The sequence below is a fragment of the Xenia sp. Carnegie-2017 genome, unplaced genomic scaffold (genome assembly GCF_021976095.1).
Source record: "Xenia sp. Carnegie-2017 unplaced genomic scaffold, XeniaSp_v1 HiC_scaffold_48, whole genome shotgun sequence".
Taxonomy (NCBI): Eukaryota; Metazoa; Cnidaria; class Anthozoa; order Malacalcyonacea; family Xeniidae; genus Xenia; species Xenia sp. Carnegie-2017.
The window spans coordinates 5001-22469 of record NW_025813513.1 but is presented as its reverse complement, the minus strand read 5'-3'; the positions used below and the strand labels follow the sequence as shown (position 1 = coordinate 22469).

The 17469-nt window shown below is 33.1% G+C and overlaps 1 protein-coding gene and 1 pseudogene across 1 annotated transcript; both read left to right on the top strand.

Annotated features, from left to right (window-relative positions):
• Window positions 1–3204: 3204 nt before the first annotated feature.
• On the top strand, window positions 3205–10115 carry LOC124456423 (annotated as a pseudogene).
• Window positions 10116–10265: 150 nt separating this feature from the next.
• Window positions 10266–12025, top strand: LOC124456424 (helicase POLQ-like). The gene is made up of 3 exons (XM_047006871.1): window positions 10266–10490; window positions 11037–11185; window positions 11668–12025. The coding sequence occupies exons 1-3, from the start codon at window positions 10446–10448 to the stop codon at window positions 11933–11935; spliced, it is 462 nt and encodes a 153-aa protein (XP_046862827.1). The 5' UTR covers window positions 10266–10445; the 3' UTR covers window positions 11936–12025.
• Window positions 12026–17469: the final 5444 nt, after the last annotated feature.

The window sequence follows — 17469 nt, the reverse complement described above, 5'->3', positions numbered from 1 at the left end:
ACTACACATTTCAAAATACTCGCTACACATTTCAAAATACTCGCTACACATTTCAAAATAGTCGCTACACATTTCAAAATACTCGCTACACATTTCAAAATTCTCGCTACACATTTCAAAATACTCGCTACACATTTCAAAATACTCGCTACACATTTCAAAATAGTCACTACACATTTCAAAATAGTCGCTACACATTTCAAAATTCTCGCTACACATTTCGAAATCCTCACTACACATTTCAAAATACCCGCTACACATTTCAATATACTCACTACACATTTCAAAATATTCGCCACACATTTCAAAATACTCGCTACACATTTCAAAATTCTCGCTACACATTCGCCCCAGTCTTACCCGCGTTTGCGCGGTCACCTACAATCACATTCAAGAATTCTTAATTTTAAACTACCGTGAAATTGGCACCACATTGGGACCACATTCAACACAACATTCATCACAACATTCATCACCAAAAAAATAAATGATAGAAAATCATCGACAAAGTCGGATGACACGAATGCGCGTAATATAATCTTACATATTTAAGTTAAGAATTCCGGTTCTTTAACAAACAAAGCCTTATAAATAAAAAACTACACGGTAGAATTTTTTTAAACTTGGCCATATTGTAGATATTCTTATTATCTATAACATATCCAAAATCTGGAGGTGGCACAAAAAAATAAGTTGTAGAAAATCATCGACAAAGTCGGATGACACGAATGCATGTAATATGATCTTATATAATTACGTTTAGAATTCCGGTTCTAAAACAAACAAAGCCTTATAAATAAAAAACTACACGGTAGATTGTTTTTAAATATATCCAAAATCAAGAGAGTGAACAAAAAATTATTAATACAATTCACTTTTTACTAAATTGTTTAAAAATAGTAAACTCTGGTTGTTAGTACCAAATTAATTATGCAGTGACGTAACAGTGCTGGTTATATTTTTTGAAAATTTGTTCTAGTTGCTCATCGCTTTAATTTTTTCAAAATTTAGTGAATCTAGTGAAGTAAATGACTTGTTTTTGGAGTAGTTACGACCAAATATTACTTTAATCCAGGACCTTTACGTCACGGTATAATTAGACATGTGCATTATTTATATTGTATTTTTACAGACTTACTAGAAAATTACTTTACTTTATTGTCTTATAATTAGAAATCGTATTATTTTCCACAGTATTTTTTCTTTCTATCGCATTTTTACGTTGTTGGCAGGATCAGATATCGATTAATACTTCAATTTTTCTGAAAATGTTCTTGCATTCTGAACTTATATATGAAGTTACTTTTCTTCGACGATTAATAGAGAATTGAACGTGATTTTTGGCAGATTTCAGTTACTACGCTCTGCCCGTTTCACTTTCTTAACACGTCACTTGTAGCTAAATAGAAATGCAGTTATTCATAGATGATTTAGTATTCTCAATGTATTCTCACAGGTTTATAATGCTTTAGTATATATTTTTTACAATTACAAATCAACACTTACAGTTTATCAGCACAAGTCCTCATTTTTGTCTTCCACAGTATGTTTTTGTTGATTTGGAAGAATTTAATTGTGTTAACGACGGTTACAATTGGAATATCCATGGAGAGATTTTTTTCTGAAAATGTTTAAAAAAATTCTACCGTGTAGTTTTTTAGCTATAGAGCTTTTGTCGAATGTGGTGCCAACTTCACGGTTTATACCAGAGTACATTCTCAAGGAATATTATTCCTTTTATTTTTTTGTGCCACCTCCAGATTTTGGATATGTTATAGACAATAAGAATATCTACAATATGGCCAAGTTTAAAAAAATTCTACATTGTAGTTTTTTATTTATAAGGCTTTGTTTGTTAAAGAACCGGAATTCTTAACTTAAATATATAAGATTATATTACGCACATTCGTGTCATCCGACTTTGTCGATGATTTTCTATCATTTATTTTTTTGTGCAACCTCCAGATTTTGGATATGTTATAGACAATAAGAATATCTACAATATGGCCAAGTTTAAAAAAATTCTACCGTGTAATTTTTTATTTATAGGCCTTTGTTTGAAAAATTACATGGATATAGGAAGTTAATTATATAAGATTATATTACGCGCATTCGTGTCATCCGACTTTGTCGATGATTTTCTATCATTTATTTTTGTACCCACCAGATTTTGGATATATTTGACAATATAATTATCTATATTCTGGCCAAGTTTAAAAATTCTACCGTGTAGTTTTTAAATTATAGGCTATTTAAGAGAAATGGAAAGTACACTGTAATATAAATCTTAGTGTTTTCTTCAATTTCTTGACTTTTATACATTTTTTGTGATGTTTAAGGACTGTAAAATAGTAATAAACAGTTAAGAATTATTTTTCACTGTTGTATTTGATGGAAAACGTGTTTTAAAGACGATTTTTTGATTTATCATTTTGAATGATAAATTTTAGTTGAATGTGGTGATGAATGTTGTGATGAATGTTGTGTTGAATGTGGTGCCCAATGTGGTGCCAATTTCACGGTAGTTTAAAATTAAGAATTCTTGAATGTGATTATAGGTGACCGCGCAAACGCGGGTAAGACTGGGGCGAATGTGTAGCGAGTATTTTGAAATGTGTAGCGACTATTTTGAAATGTGTGGTGAGTATATTGAAATGTGTAGCGGGTATTTTGAAATGTGTAGTGAGGATTTCAAATGTGAGAATTTTGAAATGTAGCGACTATTTTGAAATGTGTAGTGACTATTTTGAAATGTGTGAGTATTTTGAAATGTGTAGCAGTATTTTGAAATGTGTAGCAGAATTTTGAAATGTGTAGTGAGTATTTTGAAATGTGTAGCGACTATTTTGAAATGTGAGTATTTTGAAATGTGTAGTATTTTGAAATGTGTAGTGAGGGATTTTGAAATGTGTAGTGAGTATTTTGAAATGTGTAGTACGATTTTGAAATGTGTAGTATGATTTTGAGTGATGTTTTCTTATTCTTTGTTATGTTTCTTAAATTATTTTTCTGATGACCCGTACCGGCCACCGTACAGAATAGATTACCTTTGCTTTCTCAGTAAAACAATGCCGAAAATGATTTCCGACAACTTGGTATTAATTGTCATCGGGTCGTCGGTATGGTCGTCGGTCACAAACAGTGATGACGTTCTACGTTTGACTGATGGAAACATGCAAGCTAGTCAATATTCAATATTATCATTCATTTTGATGGTGTATTTGTGGTTGTATATGCCAGAAAATGGATGCGATACATACGAATTCATTTTATTCCTCCTGTCATTGAAGATCACCCAAACGGCTGGGGTCCTACCTCTGTTTCAGATACATTTAAAGGAATACCTTATCAACCATTCTCTAAAGGAGATAAACTTGGCAAGGTAAAATATTTCATATTTCATAAGAAAGTCCTTGCCATCAATGTCTTCCACTCTGACCTTTAGTTGTTCTTATATTTTTGTGTCACGTGGTGAAATTTATAATCATATTTTACTAGCTATTATTGTAAAACATTGTTATGTAGTCATCATTAAAAAACCTCTCTACACTTTTAAGAGAATAAAATATTATTTCTTGTATTGACTGTATGAATATAGGTGTTTTCATTTTATGTAGGTTTCTGATTGGTCAAGTACAGCCTATCAAGATCGTTGATACCAAAGTTTGTATTCTGTCCAGACTTCACTATTTTCATGCATTTTAATCATATTGTTTTACTTCTATAGATAAATACTTAAATCAATTTGGTGGTGGTAATCAATATGCATATTATCACGAAGAAGATGAATGAACTTTCCATCTTGTGGACACAAGTCGACCACAAAAGCCTGTTTACATGCCCAATAGGAACAAATTCAATCAGGTACAATAGAAAATGTTTCTATACTTTTAAGTCTCAAAATAAAATCACTTCTTTATTATATTTGTAAATTTCTTCACCTAAATTACTCCTTTTCATATGAACAACATTAACAAAATTTTTTTATTTTTTAGAGAAATAATCGACGTGATAAAGAGCGTCAAATGCAACGTCAGCAAGCTGGGATGCAGAATTTGCTGAAGACTCGTGACAACAGACTCCATCCTAAATTGCAGAAACACTTTGCCAACAGAAACAACTGGCAAGAATGAAGAAATCAGGTTTGTAATAAACTTAGTTGAGGGAGGGGGGGGAGGGTAATTTTTAAGGTGCAACTTCAGTGAAGAAAGTGGACAAAAGAATTGTGATAGTGTGTTACATGTATGTAAACTTTGAACTCCAAAGGATACATTATAAATTTGTAGTAATTATGCAACTTGCATAAGATATTATGGTACACAAACGGATGTACCTCAACCATGAACACCTTGGAGGATACGAAATAAATATGTAGTAACGTGACTGGTACACTTTTGGATATACTCACTGTAATTTTATATCTATATGTTTAACATATATGTAGACTCCTCAGAGGATACATAATAAATATATAGTAACATAACTGGTACACTTATGGATATACTGTAATTTTATATCTATATGTTTAACTTATATGTAGACTCCTCAGAGGATACATAATAAATATATAGTAACATAACTGGTACACTTATGGATATACTGTAATTTTATATCTATATATTTAACTTAAATGTAAACTCCTCAGAGGATACGTAATGCATCTGTGATGGTTCGAGAAGAGTGGAAGGTTATTGAAGAAATGGATTTTCCAAATTATCAAAATTGAGTCTACCAAATGTTCTTGATCCAGATGATTTGTATGTTGTATGAGAATTCATTGTTGTATAAAACCTTCTTTGAATTTGCTAAATAAATGAAAGCAATTTTCACATCTATTCTGAATCGATACTAATGAATATCTTGTTTTTATGTGTTTATGATGATTTCTCTATTTCTGTGCTTTGTTAAATAGGGTAAAATGTGGTGAACTGGAATATTATGACAAGGCTTATGATCGTGTCAACATTAAGAATGAAGTCCCACTTGCCTTGCAGAACAGGATTTTCCATAAAGTCACAACGACTGATGATCCTGTTATCAGAAATGTAAGAAAACATTACTTGCTTTTATTGAATTAAATGGTTTGGATAACCATCATAATGTTAACCACCAATGATAACCACCAATGTTAACCACCAATCATGACCAGTTATTAACCACCAATCATGACCAGTTATTAACCACCAATCATGACCAGTTATTAACCACCAATAATAACCAAGAATTATAAGGGCATGCATGTTACAAATGAATTGTAGGAACGAAATATAAAAATATTTACTTTGTTGAAAAATTTAATTGTTCAATTTACTTTGATTTTACCAGATTTTAATGAAAGGAAATGTGTTTGCTACAGACACCATTATATCTACATTGATGACCTGCACAAGATCTGTGTACTCTTGGGACATTATAGCACATGTATGGATAGAATTTTTGTGAGAATTATCAATATACTATGAGTGATATTTATAACTATAAATTAAGTATTTATTTCATGTGATTTTAGCGTGTTGGCTCAAAACTGTTTTTTGACATGAGAGATGAATCAGCGTTTGGTTTGTAAATTTTTAGTTTTAATTGATAATTTAAGAAACAACAAGCTTTTTTATTATTGATCTACGTTTTTTAGATCTTTTCACTGTTGATGAGACAGCTGTGGAAACACCTATAGATGATAATGCAGAGAAAAGCATAAACTCTACGACGAACCTTGGTCTTGAAGCAACTTTTATAAACCAAAATTTCTCACAGCAAGTCTTGAAACGCTCAGAGGAAAAGGAGAAGTTTGATAAACCAAATCCTTTCATTGCTGAAGATAATGAAGAAGAAGAAAAGGTGGCATCCGTTGGTTACAGGTAAATTGTTCTTGTATAAATATAGATTGAAGACTAAGATCTATAAAAGGAGATATTGTGCTTTACAGCGTGCATAAAAAAATTAAACCATTTAAAAAATGTCCAGCAAACTATCATTTCATCAACATCCATGTATTTTGGCATTGTCTGATTTATCTAAAAGTAAAAACAATCAGAAAAATTTATCTGGAAAATAGGGAGAGCACTTTGTAAAAGCGTCAATTTAACTGCTTGCTAAAAGAAAATGAAAGGTTTAAATTTAATTTAATCGACCAGGTGAAAGTTTGTTATGTGCGGTGAAAAATTTTAGAAAATTTGATGTTCACCGCGCAACATTTCAAAATTGGACGTTTTGTGTGTTTCACTCTTTTTTTCTTATTCAAGACTGATTACATGCATGATTGATTGTTTGAATTTACGTAACTAACAAAAATACTTAATTTGAAGGACAAACAAGTTTGACCTTCAAACAAGTTTTTTCTAACTTTTTTGATACACCCTGGCATACATGTGCTAAATTTTAACTATCATTGCTTTATGTTATTAAAACGCGCTGGAAACATGTTTTGACTTATTTATTTCGTAGTTTTTTGATATCACAAAAATTACTAAATATTTTATTTCATTGTGTTGAAAGTATACATGTTTTGCTAGCTCCTTTTGACTTTCATCCTTCGCTGCGACCTTCCCTCGTTAAAATGTTGTATTAATCTCAACCAGTGAAATCATTTGTCTCTTATTTAGATATCGTAAATGGAATCTTGGCAATGATATAGAAATTGTTATAAGATGTGAACATGATGCAGTATTGTCACCTGGAACTTACATCAACATAAAGGCTCTAAATGAATGGGAATCTAAGGTACATTTATGTTTATGTAGGGAGGTATTGGAGAATGTTGTCATTACGTCATGTACAGATGTGTAGAGAGGTATGGGAGAATGTAGTCATTACGTCATGTATGTATGTGTAGGGAGGTATGGGAGAATGTTGTCTTTACGTCATGTATGTATGTGTAGGGAAGTATGGGAGAATGTTGTCATTACGTCATGTATGTATGTGTAGGGAGGTATGGGAGAATGTTGTCATTACGTCATGTATGTATGTGTAGGGAGGTATGGGAGAATGTTGTCATTACGTCATGTATGTATGTGTAGGGAGGTATGGGAGAATGTTGTCATTACGTCATGTATGTATGTGTAGGGAGGTATGGAAGAATGTTGTCATTACGTCATGTATGTATGTGTAGGGAGGTATGGGAGAATGTTGTCATTACGTCATGTATGTATGTGTAGGGAGGTATGGAGAATGTTGTCATTACGTCATGTATGTATGTGTAGGGAGGTATGGGAGAATGTTGTCATTACGTCATGTATGTATGTGTAGGGAGGTATGGAAGAATGTTGTCATTACGTCATGTATGTATGTGTAGGGAGGTATGGGAGAATGTTGTCATTACGTCATGTATGTATGTGTAGGGAGTTATGGGAGAATGTTGTCATTACGTCATGTATGTATGTGTAGGGAGGTATGGGAGAATGTTGTCATTACGTCATGTATGTATGTGTAGGGAGGTATGGGAGAATGTTGTCATTACGTCATGTATGTATGTGTAGGGAGGTATGGGAGAATGTTGTCATTACGTCATGTATGTATGTGTAGGGAGGTATGGGAGAATGTTGTCATTACGTCATGTATGTATGTGTAGGGAGGTATGGGAGAATGTTGTCATTACGTCATGTATGTATGTGTAGGGAGGTATATGGAGAATGTTGTCATTACGTCATGTATGTATGTGTGGGAGGTATGGGAGAATGTTGTCATTACGTCATGTATGTATGTGTAGGAGGTATGGGAGAATGTTGTCATTACGTCATGTATGTATGTGTAGGGAGGTATGGAAGAATGTTGTCATTACGTCATGTATGTATGTGTAGGGAGGTATGGGAGAATGTTGTCATTACGTCATGTATGTATGTGTAGGGAGGTATGGGAGAATGTTGTCATTACGTCATGTATGTATGTGTAGGGAGGTATGGGAGAATGTTGTCATTACGTCATGTATGTATGTGTAGGGAGGTATGGGAGAATGTTGTCATTACGTCATGTATGTATGTGTAGGGAGGTATGGAAGAATGTTGTCATTACGTCATGTATGTGGGAGGTATGGAAGAATGTTGTCATTACGTCATGTATGTATGTGTAGGAGGTATGGGAGAATGTTGTCATTACGTCATGTATGTATGTGTAGGGAAGTATGGGAGAATGTTGTCATTACGTCATGTATGTATGTGTAGGAAGTATGGGAGAATGTTGTCATTACGTCATGTATGTATGTGTAGGGAGGTATGGGAGAATGTTGTCATTACGTCATGTATGTATGTGTAGGGAGGTATGGGAGAATGTTGTCATTACGTCATGTATGTATGTGTAGGGAGGTATGGAAGATTGTTGTCATTACGTCATGTATGTATGTGTAGGGAGGTATGGAAGAATGTTGTCATTACGTCATGTATATGTATGTGGGGAGGTATGGAAGAATGTTGTCATTACGTCATGTATGTATGTGTAAAGGAGGTATGGGAAAATGTTGTCATTACGTCATGTATGTATGTGTAGGGAGGTATGGGAGAATGTTGTCATTACGTCATGTATGTATGTGTAGGGAGGTATGGGAGAATGTTGTCATTACGTCATGTATGTATGTAGGGGGTATGGAAGATTGTTGTCATTACGTCATGTATGTATGTGTAGGGAAGTATGGGAGAATGTTGTCATTACGTCATGTATGTATGTGTAGGGAAGTATGGGAGAATGTTGTCATTACGTCATGTATGTATGTGTAGGGAGGTATGGGAGAATGTTGTCATTACGTCATGTATGTATGTAGGGAGTATGGGAGAATGTTGTCATTACGTCATGTATGTATGTGTAGGGAGGTATGGGAGAATGTTGTCATTACGTCATGTATGTATGTGTAGGAGGTATGGGAGAATGTTGTCATTACGTCATGTATGTATGTGTAGGGAGGTATGGGAGAATGTTGTCATTACGTCATGTATGTATGTGTAGGGAGGTATGGGAGAATGTTGTCATTACGTCATGTATGTATGTGTAGGGAGGTATGGGAGAGAATGTTGTCATTACGTCATGTATGTATGTGTAGGGAGGTATGGAGAATGTTGTCATTACGTCATGTATGTATGTGTAGGGAGGTATGGGAGAATGTTGTCATTACGTCATGTATGTATGTGTAGGGAGGTATGGGAGAATGTTGTCATTACGTCATGTATGTATGTGTAGGGAGGTATGGGAGAATGTTGTCATTACGTCATGTATGTATGTGTGAGGAGGTATGGGAGATTGTTGTCATTACGTCATATGTATATGTAGGGAGGTATGGGAGAATGTTGTCATTACGTCATGTATGTATGTGTAGGGAGGTATGGGAGAATGTTGTCATTACGTCATGTATGTATGTGTAGGTATGGGAGAATGTTGTCATTACGTCATGTATGTATGTATGTGTAGGGAGGTATGGGAGAATGTTGTCATTACGTCATGTATGTATGTGTAGGGAGGTATGGGAGAATGTTGTCATTACGTCATGTATGTATGTGTAGGGAGGTATGGGAGAATGTTGTCATTACGTCATGTATGTATGTGTAGGGAGGTATGGGAGAATGTTGTCATTACGTCATGTATGTGTAGGGAGGTATGGGAGAATGTTGTCATTACGTCATGTATGTATGTGTAGGAGGTATGGGAGAATGTTGTCATTACGTCATGTATGTATGTGTAGGGAGGTATGGAAGAATGTTGTCATTACGTCATGTATGTATGTGTAGGGAGGTATGGGAGAATGTTGTCATTACGTCATGTATGTATGTGTAGGGAGGTATGGAAGAATGTTGTCATTACGTCATGTATGTATGTGTAGGGAGGTATGGGAGAATGTTGTCATTACGTCATGTATGTATGTGTAAGGAGGTATGGGAGAATGTTGTCATTACGTCATGTATGTATGTGTAGGGAAGTATGGGAGAATGTTGTCATTACGTTATGTATGTATGTGTAGGGAGGTATGGGAGAATGTTGTCATTACGTTATGTATGTATGTGTAGGGAGGTATGGGAGAATGTCGTCTTTACGTCATGTATGGTTAGGGTTAGGGTTAGGGTTTGAAAACCAGTCGTTGTTTGATGTTTGAATTTCTCCGCTACTTTTGACCCATTTGCCTCGTTTTATTTAGTTAGTAACTTTCATTTGTGTTCCAGCAACCACATTCGTTGTTTGCATCGCTTTTGAAATTGTTCCGAGAAAAATTGTATTTAGAACGATTTCATCTAAAATCACGCTTATTTTTGTTCGAATTTACCTGCTTTGTTTTGTAGAGAATTGAAGAAAGTAAAAGTAAAAGAAAAATGGGACTTAATATATTCATTAAAGAATGTTACTGATGGTATGTGTGATGTTTCACGTCGAGTTATTCCTTACGGTATTGCCTATCATCATGGTGGTTGGACTATGGATGAAAGAAAGTTAATTGAAGAAGCCTACGCTCGAGGAACCCTTTGTGTTTTGACATGTACATCAACATTGGCTGCGGGGGTCAATTTGCCTGCAAAGAGGTTAGGAATTACAAACGCTTTCTTTTGTTAGAGCGAAAAGTAAAGATAAGTTATTATTTTGAAGGAAGGTTAGGGTTAGGGTTAGGGTTAGGGTTATAAATATTTTTAGAAATCATTGTCGTATTGTAGATTTTGTAACATTTGAATGTCGGTTGTGTATTCATTTTCGAACTGTGGTTTATAAGAAACCCAAGCAGTATTGTGCACAGTGGTATAGTGTTGTATGAAAAATTCAAAAAAAAAGGGGTGGGGGAGAATATCGCTGACACATAAACCGTGGTAATAAGTGGTTATTTTGACTATAGTTTGCCTTTATTGAAAATGCGTTAATTTGTTCCGAAGTTAATATTACATGAAGCAAAATTAAATGGAATTTAATGGTGAAATGAAATAAATGTTTGAAACATGTTATGGTTGATTGAAATAACGAGTGTAAGTCAGTGGGTTTTTTGAACTTTGCACTATCCTTGGATCCCTTGTTATTGTAACGTGATGGCTTTTATGATGTCGACTTCCAAGATCGATTTCCAAACATTTTTCTGTTAGGCAACCGATAAGAAAATCCTCTTTAACGATCCTGATCATCTTAGCGTTCTGGTGCAAGAAGTCATTCCAAATTATTCCTGTTTGTTATTATGTCCTACTAAACAAAACTGTGAAAATGTTGCCAAGCTACTGGCATCATCTCTGTCAAGGTATGGAACTTATTTGTTCATATGTATGTTGCATAACTTACAAAAAAATGCTTACCTTAATTATATTTGAACTCTTAAGTTTAATTTGAACTGATTTGTTAGTGATTTTTTTAATTGCTTATGATAGAAACATAATATCGATAATTTTTTCATGAAATTACAGTACCAATTGTTTTCACAATAACAACATTCTCTACTTTTAACGCAATGCAATGCTCATGAATCGTTGAATAACCTGGTATATATATGGGTTTTTTGATGTTTCTTATTTGAAAACCAGTCGTTGTTTGATGTTTGAATTTCTCCGCTACTTTTGACCCATTTGCCTCGTTTTATTTAGTTAGTAACTTTCATTTGTGTTCCAGCAACCACATTCGTTGTTTGCATCGCTTTTGAAATTGTTCCGAGAAAAATTGTATTTAAAACGATTTCATCTAAAATCACGCTTATTTTTGTTCGAATTTACCTGCTTTGTTTTGTAGAGAATTGAAGAAAGTAAAAGTAAAAGAAAAATGGGACTTAATATATTCATTAAAGAATGTTACTGATGGTATGTGTGATGTTTCACGTCGAGTTATTCCTTACGGTATTGCCTATCATCATGGTGGTTGGACTATGGATGAAAGAAAGTTAATTGAAGAAGCCTACGCTCGAGGAACTCTTTGTGTTTTGACATGTACATCAACATTGGCTGCGGGGGTCAATTTGCCTGCAAAGAGGTTAGGAATTACAAACGCTTTCTTTTGTTAGAGCGAAAAGTAAAGATAAGTTATTATTTTGATTAGTTTTATTTTGTTAGTAAAGATAAGATAAGATAAGTTAAGATAAGATAAGGTATAATTATATATTTAAGTTAAAAAGGTTAGGAATTACAAACGCTTTCTTTTGTTAGAGCGAAAAGTAAAGATAAGTTATTATTTTGATTAGTTTTATTTTGTTAGTAAAGATAAGATAAGATAAGTTAAGATAAGATAAGGTATAATTATATATTTAAGTTAAAAGGTTAGGAATTACAAACGCTTTCTTTTGTTAGAGCGAAAAGTAAAGATAAGTTATTATTTTGATTAGTTTTATTTTGTTAGTAAAGATAAGATAAGATAAAAGATAAGATAAGGTATAATTATATATTTAAGTTAAAAGGTTAGGAATTACAAACGCTTTCTTTTGTTAGAGCGAAAAGTAAAGATAAGTTATTATTTTGATTAGTTTTATTTTGTTAGTAAAGATAAGATAAGATAAGTTAAGATAAGATAAGGTATAATTATATATTTAAGTTAAGAATTCCGGTTCTTTAACAAACAAAGGCCTATAAATAAAAAACTACACAGTAGAATTATTTTAAATTTGGCCAGAATATAGATCATTATATTGTCTATAACATATCCAAAATCTTCAGATGGCACAAAAAATAAGTTGCAGAAAATCATCGACAAAGTCGGATGACACGAATGCGCGTAATATAATCTTATATAATTAGGTTGAGAATTTCAAGTCATTGCAAAACAAAGGCCTGTAAATAAAAAACTACACTGTAGAATTTTTTTAAACTTGGCCATGTTGTAGATATTTGTACTGTCTAAAATATATCAAAACTCTGGAGGTGGCACCAAAAATAAGTTGTAGAAAATCATCGACAAAGTCGGATGACACGAATGCGCGTAATATAATCTTATATAATTAGGTTGAGAATTTTAAGTCATTGAAAACAAAGGCCTGTAAATAAAAAACTACACTGTAGAATTTTTTTAAACTTGGCCATGTTGTAGATATTCTTACTGTCTATAACATATCCAAAATCTGGAGGTGGCACAAAAAAATAAGTTGTAGAAAATCATCGACAAAGTCGGATGACACGAATGCGCGTAATATAATCTTATATAATTAGGTTGAGAATTTTAAGTCATTGAAAACAAAGGCCTGTAAATAAAAAACTACACTGTAGAATTTTTTTAAACTTGGCCATGTTGTAGATATTCTTATTGTCTATCACATATCCAAAATCTTGAGGTGGCACAAAAAATAAGTTGCAGAAAATCATCGACAAATTCGGATGACACGAATGCGTGTAATATAATCTTGTATATTTAAGTTAAGAATTCCTGTTCTTTAAGAAAAAAAGCCTTATAAATAAAAAAGTACACTGTAGAATTTTTTCAAACTTGGCCAGAATATAGATAATTATATTGTCTATCACATTTCCACAATCTGGAGGTGGCACAAAAAATGAAAGTAATAATATTCTTTGAGAATGTACTCTGGTATTAATTGTGAAGTTGGCACCACATTCGAGAAACAGCTCTATAGCTAAAAAATTACACGGTAAAATTTTTTTAAACTTGGCCATGTTGTAGATATTCTTACTGTCTATAACATATCCAAAATCTGGAGGTGGCACAAAAAAATAAGTTGTAGAAAATAATCGACAAAGTCGGATGACACGAATGCGCGTAATATAATCTTATATAATTAGGTTGAGAATTTTAAGTCATTGAAAACAAAGGCCTGTAAATAAAAAAACTACACTGTAGAATTTTTTTAAACTTGGCCATGTTGTAGATATTCTTATTGTCTATCACATATCCAAAATCTTGAGGTGGCACAAAAAAATAAGTTGTAGAAAATCATCGACAAAGTCGGATGACACGAATGCGCGTAATATAATCTTGTATATTTAAGTTAACAATTCCTGTTCTTTAAGAAAAAAAGCCTTATAAATAAAAAACTACACAAGAGAATTTTTTCAAACTTGGCCAGAATATAGATAATTATATTGTCTATCACATATCCAAAATCTGGAGGTGGCACAAAAAATGAAAGAAATAATATTCCTTGAGAATGTACTCTGGTATTAACTGTGAAGTTGGCACCACATTCGAGAAACAGCTCTATAGCTAAAAAATTACACGGTAGAATTTTTTTAAACTTGGCCATAACTTATTTTTTTTTTAACATATCCAAAATCTGGAGGTGGCACAAAAAAATAAGTTGTAGAAAATTATCGACAAAGTCGGATGACACGAATGCGCGTAATATAATCTTATATAATTAGGTTGAGAATTTTAAGTCATTGAAAACAAAGGCCTGTAAATAAAAAACTACACTGTAGAATTTTTTTAAACTTGACCATATTGTAGATATTTGTACTGTCTAAAATATATCAAAACTGTGGAGGTTGCACTGAAAATAAGTTGTAGAAAATCATCGACAAAGTCGGATGACAAGAATGCGCGTAATATAATCTTATATAATTAGGTTGAGAATTTTAAGTCATTGAAAACAAATGCCTGTAAATAAAAAACTACATTGTAGAATTTTTTTAAACTTGTCCATGTTGTAGATATTCTTATTGTCTATCACATATCCAAAATCTTGAGGTGGCACAAAAAATAAGTTGCAGAAAATCATCGACAAAGTCGGATGACACGAATGCGCGTAATATAATCTTATATAATTAGGTTGAGAATTTTAAGTCATTGAAAACAAATGCCTGTAAATAAAAAACTACACTGTAGAATTTTTTTAAACTTGGCCATGTTGTAGATATTCTTATTGTCTATAACATATCCAAAATCTTGAGGTGGCACAAAAAATAAATTGCAGAAAATCATCGACAAAGTCGGATGACAAGAATGCGCGTAATATAATCTTATATAATTAGGTTGAGAATTTTAAGTCATTGAAAACAAATGCCTGTAAATAAAAAACTACACTGTAGAATTTTTTTAAACTTGCCCATGTTGTAAACAGAAAAAAACAGAAAAAAACAGATAAAACAGAAAAAAACAGAAAAAAACAGATAAAAACAAACAGAAAAAAACAGATAAAACCAGTAAAATTAACGATCACGTATTGTTACCAGATTCAAGTGTTTCCATCCTAGTTTTCAATGCGTCGATTTCTTTAACTTGCCTCAATAATCTCTGTCGTTCTTCTTCATTACAACATGTCAACTCTATGAGCGCAAGAAGAATTTAATGTCCTCAGAAAAAAACAGATAAAACCAGTAAAATTAACGATCACGTATTGTTACCAGATTCAAGTGTTTCCATCCTAGTTTTCAATGCGTCGATTTCTTTAACTTCCCTCCATAATCTCTGTCGTTCATCTTCTTTACAACATGTCAACTCTATGAGTGCAAGAAGAATTTAATGTCCTCAGAAAAAAAACAGATAAAACCAGTAAAATTAACGATCACGTATTGTTACCAGATTCAAGTGTTTCCATCCTAGTTTTCAATGCGTCGATTTCTTTAACTTGCCTCAATAATCTCTGTCGTTCTTCTTCTTTACAACATGTCAACTCTATGAGCGCAAGAAGAATTTAATGTCCTCAGCAAAATAAACAGATAAAACCAGTAAAATTAACGATCACGTATTGTTACCAGATTCAAGTGTTTCCATCCTAGTTTTCAATGCGTCGATTTCTTTAACTTGCCTTAATAATCTCTGTCGTTCTTCTTCTTTACAACATGTCAACTCTATGAGCGCAATAAGAATTTAATGTCCTCAGCAAAAAAAACAGATAAAACCAGTAAAATTAACGATCACGTATTGTTACCAGATTCAAGTGTTTCCATCCTAGTTTTCAATGCGTCGATTTCTTTAACTTGCCTCAATAATCTCTGTCGTTCATCTTCTTTACAACATGTCAACTCTATGAGCGCAAGAAGAATTTAATGTCCTCAGCAAAAAAAAACAGATAAAACCAGTAAAATTAACGATCACGTATTGTTACCAGATTCAAGTGTTTCCATCCTAGTTTTCAATGCGTCGATTTCTTTAACTTGCCTCAATAATCTCTGTCGTTCTTCTTCTTTACAACATGTCAACTCTATGAGCGCAAGAAGAATTTAATGTCCTCAGCAAAAAAAACCAGATAAAACCAGTAAAATTAACGATCACGTATTGTTACCAGATTCAAGTGTTTCCATCCTAGTTTTCAATGCGTCGATTTCTTTAACTTGCCTCAATAATCTCTGTCGCTCTTCTTCTTTACAACATGTCAACTCTATGAGTGCAAGAAGAATTTAATGTCCTCAGCAAAAAAAAACAGATAAAACCAGTAAAATTAACGATCACGTATTGTTACCAGATTCAAGTGTTTCCATCCTAGTTTTCAATGCGTCGATTTCTTTAACTTGCCTCAATAATCTCTGTCGTTCTTCTTCTTTACAACATGTCAACTCTATGAGCGCAAGAAGAATTTAATGTCCTCAGCAAAAACAGATAAAACCAGTAAAATTAACGATCACGTATTGTTACCAGATTCAAGTGTTTCCATCCTAGTTTTCAATGCGTCGATTTCTTTAACTTGCATCAATAATCTCTGTCGTTCTTCTTTACAACATGTCAACTCTATGAGCGCAATAAGAATTTAATGTCCTCAGCAAAAAAACCAGATAAAACCAGTAAAATTAACGATCACGTATTGTTACCAGATTCAAGTGTTTCCATCCTAGTTTTCAATGCGTCGATTTCTTTAACTTGCCTCAATAATCTCTGTCGCTCTTCTTCTTTACAACATGTCAACTCTATGAGCGCAAGAAGAATTTAATGTCCCCAGCAAAAAAAACAAATAAAACCAGTAAAATTAACGATCACGTATTGTTACCAGATTCAAGTGTTTCCATCCTAGTTTTCAATGCGTCGATTTCTTTAACTTGCCTCAATAATCTCTGTCGTTGTTCTTCTTTACAACATGTCAACTCTATGAGCGCAACAAGAATTTAATGTCCTCAGCAAAAATAAACAGATAAAACCAGTAAAATTAACGATCACGTATTGTTACCAGATTCAAGTGTTTCCATCCTAGTTTTCAATGCGTCGATTTCTTTAACTTGCCTCAATAATCTCTGTCGTTCTTCTTCTTTACAACATGTCAACTCTATGAGCGCAAGAAGAATTTAATGTCCTCAGAAAAAAACAGATAAAACCAGTAAAATTAACGATCACGTATTGTTACCAGATTTAAGTGTGTCCATCCTAGTTTTCAATGCGTCGATTTCTTTAACTTGCCTCAATAATCTCTGTCGTTCTTCTTCTTTACAACATGTCAACTCTATGAGCGCAAGAAGAATTTAATGTCCTCAGCAAAAAAAAACAGATAAAACCAGTAAAATTAACGATCACGTATTGTTACCAGATTCAAGTGTTTCCATCCTAGTTTTCAATGCGTCGATTTCTTTAACTTGCCTCAATAATCTCTGTCGTTGTTCTTCTTTACAACATGTCAACTCTATGAGCGCAAGAAGAATTTAATGTCCTCAGCAAAAAAAAACAGATAAA